Source organism: Carassius gibelio, chromosome B22, assembly GCF_023724105.1.
Source record: "Carassius gibelio isolate Cgi1373 ecotype wild population from Czech Republic chromosome B22, carGib1.2-hapl.c, whole genome shotgun sequence".
Taxonomy (NCBI): Eukaryota; Metazoa; Chordata; class Actinopteri; order Cypriniformes; family Cyprinidae; genus Carassius; species Carassius gibelio.
In genome coordinates, this window is record NC_068417.1 from 32,638,299 (window position 1) to 32,648,401 (window position 10,103).

The window sequence follows — 10,103 nt, forward strand, 5'->3', positions numbered from 1 at the left end:
TTTTGCAGATTCTGCAAGGTGTATGTAAACTTTTGACCTCGACTGTACAGTCATTGACTGTGAGGCTCAAACCTTCTACGCAATACAACAGCTATGACTAAAGATCCAAAAAAAGGTATCACCTTGATACCTGCAGATACCTTACATTTCACTGCTGGTTATATATGCTCTTTATAATTGTGTATATGATGAATTAAATTCTTGAATCTTGAGATGAAGGTGGCAGTTCTGCGATGCCCATGTCCCAGGGTAGTCAGGGTAGCAATTTCAAAAATTAAGTTCAGTACTTGTGATTAGAGTACAGTACATTTTAAAATTAAATTAAATTGATGCATTTAGCAGACGGCATTCAGGCTATCAATTTTTACCTATCATGTGTTCCCAGGGAATCGAACCCCCAACCTTGCTCTACGACTTGAGTTACAGGAACACTACATTTTAAATTATTTTAAAATGCTAAAAGTAAAATGTAACCTAAAAAGTAGTCAAAATGCATTACTTAAAATGCAAAACCTAGATTACGTAATTAACTACAGTTTTCATAACATAATCTTTAATCAGTAACAGACTACAATTTGTATGTAGCCTATATCTATTCAGCACTAATAGTGCATGTCCAAAACATGGTTTTACTATAGTAAATTAATACTACCCAGATATAGCACAACTGATAGCAAGCAATTCAAATCTTACATAGCAAAACCGTTTGAAAACAACAAATTAGAACTGAATTCTGAAGGAATCGTGAAAGTTTTCAGTCAATGATGTCAATGTGCGTTCTCCAGCTTTACAGAAAATGTAAGTTTCTATTTTATAGTTTCTACATTATATTTAGTAGAAGCTTATCATTGGTTTCTTAAGCATGTTATAGTATGAATCTGAAAATTATTCAGATATAAAATGTTTTTAGGCCGTTGCTTTGTCATTAGCCTATGTTTGAGTCATGAGTCTCAAACATTTTTTCCCAAAAGATTGGAAATGTAAAAAGGTGACATTGGCGCAGTAAAAAAAAAATCATACAGAAAGTTGAACTTGACGAAGATCATAGCGCCTGGCTGGACACTGGACATGAGCGATATATAAACATTTGACCACGCTTTGCTGTCTTCTGCTGGAATCAGTGTGAAATGCAGGGCGCGGAAGGGAAACATGAAGCGGAACCTTTATTTGGTTCCACCCGGAGCGTTTGGCGACGAGGACACCGTCCGCTCTGAGCGCTCTCTGCCACGTCGGAAATATTATCAGTAAATTCATTTCTGGAGCTCTGAAGAGCAAACAGGACACTTTCTGAAGAGTTCAGCGGCGAAGCTGCCTGTCAGAGCGATATAATCAAACATGGTGAGCGGTGCATTATTGACTGGGCTTTGATTCTTCTCAGATATTTGTTTAAACCCGGTAGTTGTTGAGCTGATGAATGGAAACATCTAAACAAATCCACATTCTGTAGTTTTACAGTAAGTTAGTGACCTGATCGAAAATAAAACGCATTTTTAGATATCAAAACTTTTTTTGAAACCAACTTTTTGTTGTGTAGTTGTGGTTATATTATCTTAATAAAACAGCTCTGGTTATATAAAATGATCCGAGTTTATATATATATATATATATATATATATATATATATATATATATATATATATATAAATATATATATATATAAATATAAATCACAAGATAAGTTTAATGACCTGTCAAATTAAAATACCTTGCTCTGTTTTTGGCCTGGGTATCATTTTATATATAGTTTTTGTATATTAAGTTTTTGTATTATATTATACAATTCTGTCAGTTGATTACAAAAATCTGTTAATTACGCAATAAATTATCAAATAAATGAACAAGTAAATAATCACACATATCAGTATTTGCAGGAAAATAATAAATTACTTCAAGGCTTATATTTTTGTGTAATATTTAGTGTTGTCAATCGATTTAAATATTTAATTTAGTTGATTGCTTTATGAATAAAACAAACAAACAAATAAGTGTTTGCATATGGCAGTATGTGCAGAAAAACTAGTAAAATAAATTACTTATTTTTGCATTATATTTAAATATATATTGTAATGAATGCATCATGGCATATACTAGTATTTGTCATTTGAGTTTAGTTAATTACATGATGAATAATTATTAAATATTAATAATGAGGTTTTAAAATGATTGATTAGTGGCATATACCTTTTAAACATGACTTTGTTTATTGAAATATATTCAGATAATGCATGATAATATCACCAGTTCTACTAATGTCAGTTAAATCTGACACATACTAAATGTATAAAACACACTAAAATCTGTTAATAACTTTGTAACGAGCACGGCTGTGGTCTTGTGTCTTTCAGGTTTCCGTCATCAACACAGTGGACACCTCACATGAGGACATGATCGTGAGTGTCTCCTCCTTTCCCTCTACTGCATCTGCATCTTTCCTAGTGTTTTAACCCTGTTTTATCCTCCTGTTTTCAGCATGATGCTCAGATGGACTATTACGGCACCAGACTGGCCACCTGCTCCTCCGATCGCTCTGTGAAGATCTTTGACGTCAAGAACGGAGGCCAGATCCTCGTGGCTGATCTGAGGGGGTGAGTGCATCAAACTAGGGCTTCAAAGAATGATTCATTACCTGAGGAATTCAAAGCCATAGTAAATAGATGAGCTTATGACAGATATCTAGTTCAATTGTTTCTATGTCTCTGGGCAGTCACGAGGGTCCGGTGTGGCAGGTGGCCTGGGCTCACCCCATGTACGGCAACATCCTGGCATCCTGCTCCTACGACAGGAAGGTGATCATCTGGAAGGAGGAGAACGGCACCTGGGACAAGATGTATGAATACACCGGCCACGACTCGTCCGGTAACATCACGCTTTTGACTCCCGTATCAAACACTGGCACACAGAAGTGCATCCCGATGCGGACAATCACACGTTTGTTCTCCCGCAGTGAACTCCGTTTGCTGGGGGCCGCATGACTTCGGCTTGTTTCTGGCCTGTGGCAGCTCAGACGGTGCCATTTCTGTGCTGACCTGCTCCGGAGATGGACACTGGGATGTTAAGAAGATCAACAACGCACATACAGTGAGTTTAGCCTTGATGTACGGCCATAATATCTTAAAATACACCTCTTCAGGGATCTAATCATTATTTGATTATTACTATTACTACTATATACACATAAGTTTTAGATTTTATATAAATGTGTGTAATTAAATTTATTGTTGTCGTTATTACTGTTATTATTAGGGCCGGGACTTTAACGCGTTAATTGAGATTAATTAATTACACAAAAAATAACGCGTTAACTAAGATTAATTAATTACAGAAAAAAATTTCCCGCATTTTTAATAACTTATTTTTGCACCGCGGAACGTTTCTCACTGGATGAGTTTCGGCGGGACCGATTATACTGAAGCACCAACTAGCGTTCGCATATCACTGCAGCACATCGAGCCTCAAGTATCACCTCAACGCAAAACATATAGCAGCTAGCGTGGACTTTACACTTTATGTTGAACTATGTATTATTTTGTTGGTGCAACAGTTTATGTTGAACTCTTTAGTGTTTGGGCCAAGGTTATTGAGAGTTGGACTTAGTATGTTATGGCCTCTGAAGCAACAGAGAGATGTTTTCTAATAGTCAGTGTTTCCAATGTTCTGAATGTAATTGACAGTATTGTGTTTTACTTAAAAAAAAAAAAACACTTTACAGAAGGTTCCAGCACCTATAAGCTTCCTGAATTTCTGAAATGTACTATTTCTAAACTGTTTCTAAATATGCTATTGCTACACTTCATGGCAAAAATTGCACTGGTCTGCTAGACTTGGTTGAACAAAAATAAACAATATTTTGTTGATTATGTATTCAGTCATTATTCAATGGTATACTATAAATCCATGTGAAAAAAAAAATACTTCTCACTGTTCTCAGGTCAAATATTTATATGCGATTAAAATGCGATTAATTTCGATTAATTAATTACAAAGCCTCTAATTAATTAGATTAATTTTTTTAATCGAGTTATTATTATTTAGAAAAACCTCCTAAATGCATTCTGATAGCTTGTATAACTGTAATAGACTAAAACCAGATTGTGTCTGATCAAAAACTTCTCATTTAATGTATACAAGTTCGAAGATTTAAAGTTTTTGTATGTTTTTACCATGTTATTACTATATTTAACAAAATAACTTAAAAATTTATATGAACTTTGCTTAATTAAATTGTGTATATATGTGTGTTTGTGTGTGTGTTTGTGTGTGTGTGTGTGTACATGCATACATACATACATACATTATATATGCATATGCATTCCCGGGTCCATTTTGACCCGCTGGAATGTGAGCTTATAAAACAATCATAGCTTCATACTTTTCAACTAAAAGCATATTGTATCAGATTAAAAAGTTCTCAATGATAAATAAATGTTCAGAAATGAGCAGTTATGGTTTTATTACTATGTAATAACTTACTATGTTATTATTACTATTATACTTAATTGAAACATGTAAGGTTTTTGCACACTGAGTCTGAAGTTTTCAAACCATAAAAAAATAAATAAAATTACACTGTTTCCGAAACTTTTCATCCGTCATAAAAACATTTGTATCGGGTTCGATTTTCAGCATTTTTCGCATCCGTCACAAGAATTTTGTCTCTGGTGTGCAAGGTTTCTGTGAGTGACGATGATGAAAGTGAAAAAATGTGCAAAAACCTTAAACTTGAATTTAGAAAACTTTATACCTTGAGATTTTATAGTGAAATCTTGATGATGCAAGAGACACTTTTGGTTACACTTTATTTGAAGGTGTCCCTGTTACAGTGTAATCATACATTTAAGTACTTAGTAATATGAATAAACTACATGTACTTACTTTAGGATTAGGGTTTGAATGTAATTATCCATAATTTCTTGGTATTATAATAGTAAGTACATGTAACGTGTAACAAGGATACTTAAAAATAAAGTGTTACCAATTACTATTATTATGATTTGTTTGAATATTCATCAGTGCTGATTGGACAAGAAGTCTTTAAAGACTTTATAGACATGCAATAAAGAGGCTTCAGCCGAGTGTAGTAGATTTCATACAAGACTGGCCTTGTTTGTTGTGCTGCATCCTGTTATTTGAGTTATTTCTTTAATGGTTTCCCTCTTCTCTCGGGCAGATCGGCTGTAACGCTGTGAGTTGGGCCCCAGCTGTTGTCCCAGGGAGTCTTATTGAGCAGCCAACAGGACAGAAGCCCAGCTACATCAAGAGATTTGTGTCTGGAGGCTGTGACAATCTGGTCAAGCTGTGGAAGTGAGTGAGGGCAGCCCTTGTTTTAGAGAGTACAGTGACGAGCACCTGCTGGCAGCTTTTACTCTCACACTTGGACACCAATAGACCCATACAGAATTAAATAGAAAAAAATTAATGGAAATAAAATATTATATTTATTCTGGAAAGTAATATATATAAACATTATGAATCCTAATCTTTCCATACTTTGGTTTGCCTGTGTGTGTGTGTTCTCCATTTCCAAATATGATAACATGCTAGATTCTTATTGAGCCAATGATATTTGAAGTGATAAATCACCCTGCAAATATCTCTGAATTAAGACAGTTTGTTGACAATCCAGTTTTTTTTCCCAGGGAAGAGGACGGCCAGTGGAAAGAGGACCAGAAGCTGGAGGCGCACAGTGATTGGGTGAGAGATGTTGGCTGGGCTCCTTCCATTGGTCTCCCGACCAGCACAATCGCCAGCTGCTCACAGGTGATCACAGCCAAGAGCTTACTCTAAATATTGTACTGTATGCCACTGTGAACAATAATTAGTACATTATAGTTAAATTAAATTAAATTGAATAAGTTTATTTTTATTCTAAACTAAAAATGATATATATTCATGGCAAAGCCATGTGTTTGATTCCTTAGTAATGCATGTAATCTATGTAAGATGTGGATAACAGCATCTGGAATGTGCATAAATGTCTCATATTGTTATATCGCACTACAGGATGGTCGTGTGTTTATCTGGACGTGTGACGACCCAGCCGGCAACACCTGGACGGCCAAACTTCTCCACAAATTCAATGATGTGGTGTGGCACGTGAGCTGGTCCATCACAGGAAACATCCTGGCCGTGTCAGGAGGGGACAACAAAGTATGTGCTCCGTTATAGCTTTCCAGTACCACCCCAGAGTCTGGATCTAAAGAAGTGGTTGATCAGGAATTAAAATGATGTATTTACCCTCAAACTACTTAAAATGGGTTTTTCACTCAACCAAATTAATAAAATGACATTCAAAATGTTTAAAATAAAAACAAAAAATTATACAATAAAGATATACTTCATAAAATACATATACTCACTAAAAAAAAAAATATATATAAAAAAAAAATATATATATATACAATCAGAGGTGTTTAGATAAGTCATGACGAGTTCTGACTCGCAAATGTGCAAATTCACATGCGTCGTAAGTATAAGAGATATAAGCTGCTTTTAGGATGATATGACTATAGAGCATATTGCCCAACACTGTTGGTGATAATCAGAAATCTTTGTTGAGCAGCAAATCAGCATTTTAAAATGATTTCTGAAGGATCATTAGACTGGAAGACTGGAGTAATGATGCTGATAATTCAGCTTTCCATCACAGAAATAAATAACATTTTAAAAACATATTCAAATAGAGACGATATTTTTAAACAGTGAAAATGTTTCACAATATTACTCTATTATAATTTAGATGAAATAAAAGCAGCCTTGATAAGATTAAAAAACATCTGTCAAAAAAATGGAGGAAAAAAAATTACCAAAATAAATATTACTTGCTTAGTATTTTTTTCTTTTATTATATAATACATATTTTTAATGTAACATTTTAAATCCGTTCTTAAAAACGGGCAGTTAAACAGAACTAAAACTGGTTAGAAAAGAAAAGAAAAAAGAAACTTACTTGAAATTTAAATAAAATTTTACTGAAAATTAACTTATTTTAGCTAGTTGCTAAAATACCTTTCTAATCTTTGTTTGTTTAACGTAATAAACTAAAATTTTAACTGAAAATACAAATTCATGGAAACTACATAGATAAATAAAAGACAAAAACATATCACTAATAAATTAATTTACTTAATTTACTATAGCTCCTAAGAAAACAACAAAAACTAGCTACTAAAAAAAAAAAAAACTTCTCTAAAATTGTAGTTAATTAACTAAAATTAATGTAAAATAACAATAAAAACCATAATAGTTTCTCAGTAGTACTGACATGACACTTCTTAATAATGCTAACAAATGGTCTCATACTAAAGGCTGGATGTCCTCCAGGGCGCTGTGCGCAAAACATGATTCATCCCGTCACCAACTAAAGGACAGGCCGTGAATGTTCTCTGACAAATTCATTCACTTTTCACCATGAAACTTATGTTGACAGTCTTTGGCTCTCGTCCTGTGGGATTACGGAGTGAAGATGCTCCGCTGAAGCATGTGGGCAGCTTACAGCACTGCATTTACGCAGCATCATTACTCATTTTACAGTGCCTGACTATTAAAGCTCTCTCAGGTTCAGGAATTAATGACCGAGGTTAAGTCACCCAGCGTGAGGGAATCGGTCCTCGATGTCGCCAGTATTTAAATGAAGACTCTGGGTTGATGTGCTTTCGGTGAGATGCTGTGCCTTGTAATTATTCACGATGGCGAGCGGCGGGTCGAGCCATTTACTCTCAGACGAAGGTGCCATTATCTGATGCATTTATAAAACAGACAGTTAAAGAATGCAAAAGGGCTTTGAAAATAAGCGCAGGTTAAATACAGTCCTGACTATGTGCTTCTAGGCAGCTAAAGCAGGCAATGTTTTTTTTTTTTGTACTAATTATATGTACGCAGTCACTCTTGAAGGTGTTTTCATGAACTTGTTGGCTCGCCAAAATTATCTTACCCCACCTAGATGAGCAAGATTGCATCGCTGTCCCTGGAACATGAAGACATGTTTGCCTTTTCCTAGTGGCCTCTAACCTGACTAACCACACCCTTTCTGAATCAAAGTATTTCTTTAAAAATCCACAACATTTAAACAATAAGTTATACATTTACTCTGAAACTGCTTAAAAGGGATTTTCATATCAACTACTGTAGCAAATACAATTCAACATGCATAAAGAACTAAAATCAGTATAGGTAAAAATATATATGAAATATTGAAAAACTATTAATCTTATCCCCCAATATATTGTAATAACAAGTAGATTACCCACATTTATTTTAATGGCATATTATTTTTGCTTTTGTATATATGAAGTTTAATTAATTGATTCAAATTGACAGTTTGAAATGTTATTTGTTTTTAACTGAAGTTCAAAGCACTTATAGACCGTTAAAACAATAATTAACCTAAAAATGAAAACTTGCTGAAAATGTAGTACGCTTCAGGCCATCCAAGATTTTGAGTTTGTTTCTTAATGGGAATGGATTTGAAGGAATTCAGCATTTCATAATTTACTCATCAATGGATGCTCTGCAGTGAATGGGTGCCGTCAGAATGAGTCCAAATAACTGATAAAAAACATCGTAGTAATCCACACTACTCCAGTCCATCTTTTTTTTAGAGCATCCATTGATGAGCAAACAGTGCACTGCTAAATTTATCCAAATCTGTTCTGACGAAGAACTTACTCGTCTACATGGATGGCCTGAGGGTGAATACATTTAAGCAATTTTTTTTTTTTTGAGTGAACTATTTCAAGAATAGATGATAAAATTTTTGTTCAAGTTTAATGACAAATAAAACACCCACTTACATTGATATTAACTGTAAATTTGATGCCTAACCTGGTGGTGTTTTAATAGAGATTGTTCAACCGAAATTGAAAAGCACGTCATTTACTATTCTTCAAATTGACTTATGTGCATAGGTGACCCTGTGGAAGGAGTCAGTGGATGGACAGTGGGCTTGTATCAGTGACGTCAACAAAGGCCAGGGGGCCGTGAGCTCCATCACAGACAGCCAGCAGAACGAGCAGTGAAGTCTATCTCCTCTCACACCTCCAATCAGACATCGTTCTGCCCTCAAAGACTTTCTTAAACGATAAAAGTGCATCTCACTCCCAGATATGAAATATCAGCGGATATGAAATTTTGTTTTGGTTTTCAACCTTTTCATGAATGATTGTCTCTATTGCTTCATTTCCAAACAGGATGTTTGAACTGATTTGCATTATTTGTAAAAAATGATTCATGGAGAAGTAATACAAAGTTGATAGAGTTGAAAGATGGTCCAAATAAATTTGCGCAATGGACTTCAGTGACATTAGTGACTTTAAGACCAATGCGACCATTGCATAATAAAGTTTTATATCTTAAACTATAACTAACTTGTTTTCTTTTTCTTAATAATTTCATTAAATTGTTTTTTTTATATTTAATTATGCACAATGTAATTGTTATAAAGAATGTATCGTGAGTATATGCAACTATATCCCACCTCCAATTCGTATGTATTTTACGAAGTGGCTAATTCGTACGACTTTGCTTGTACGTTTTTGTGCGATTTGTGTAAGAGGTAAGTTTAGGGGCGGAGTTAGGGGTGGTGCTTTGTACAAATTCCTATGAATTTGGCACCTCGTAAAATAAAATACAAATATGTAAAAAAAAAAAATTTAATCCTTCAAAAATTTGTGCAATTAGCACAATTTGGTTTCCAACATTTTTCAAAATATCTTGTGTTATTTGTACATTTTGACCAGAATGCAACATTTTATTGCACAATTCAGATAATTAAATTTTTTCTCAAAATTTTAAATCATACACTTTCATTTAAGTCTCGTTAAAGAATTGCGAGTTATTAACCGCAACATGTAAACCCAGAATTCATAGCAAAAGGTTAGAAATATGAGTTCATAACAATAAAGAGATGTGATTTTACAATTCAGAATAGCTATTTGTGAACTTTTAATTGGGCGATATAAATTCTCAATTGGGCGATATAAATTCGCAATTGGGAAAAAAGTTCAAATAGTGAGAGATAATCTTGCAATTACAAGAATAATTCGCAATATTTCTTGCAAAACTAAAAAACTCAAAAGTAAAACTTTTGTATTTATATTCTGTGGCAG

The 10,103-nt window shown here is 34.1% G+C and overlaps 1 protein-coding gene across 1 annotated transcript; it reads left to right on the top strand.

The window, feature by feature from the left end:
* Window positions 1–1,171: 1,171 nt before the first annotated feature.
* Window positions 1,172–9,358, top strand: LOC127988433 (protein SEC13 homolog). The gene is made up of 9 exons (XM_052591191.1): window positions 1,172–1,338; window positions 2,346–2,390; window positions 2,470–2,585; window positions 2,705–2,856; window positions 2,945–3,078; window positions 5,168–5,301; window positions 5,637–5,757; window positions 6,001–6,147; window positions 8,904–9,358. Exons 1-9 carry the CDS (start codon window positions 1,336–1,338, stop codon window positions 9,012–9,014), a joined length of 963 nt encoding a protein of 320 aa, XP_052447151.1. The 5' UTR covers window positions 1,172–1,335; the 3' UTR covers window positions 9,015–9,358.
* Window positions 9,359–10,103: the final 745 nt, after the last annotated feature.

Bases quoted from the DNA above. Each gene is read 5' to 3' on its own strand.
- LOC127988433 (XM_052591191.1), top strand. The intron at 2,857-2,944 runs GTAACATCACGC...GTTCTCCCGCAG, and splicing joins CACCGGCCACGACTCGTCCG to TGAACTCCGTTTGCTGGGGG. The intron at 6,148-8,903 runs GTATGTGCTCCG...TTATGTGCATAG, and splicing joins TGTCAGGAGGGGACAACAAA to GTGACCCTGTGGAAGGAGTC.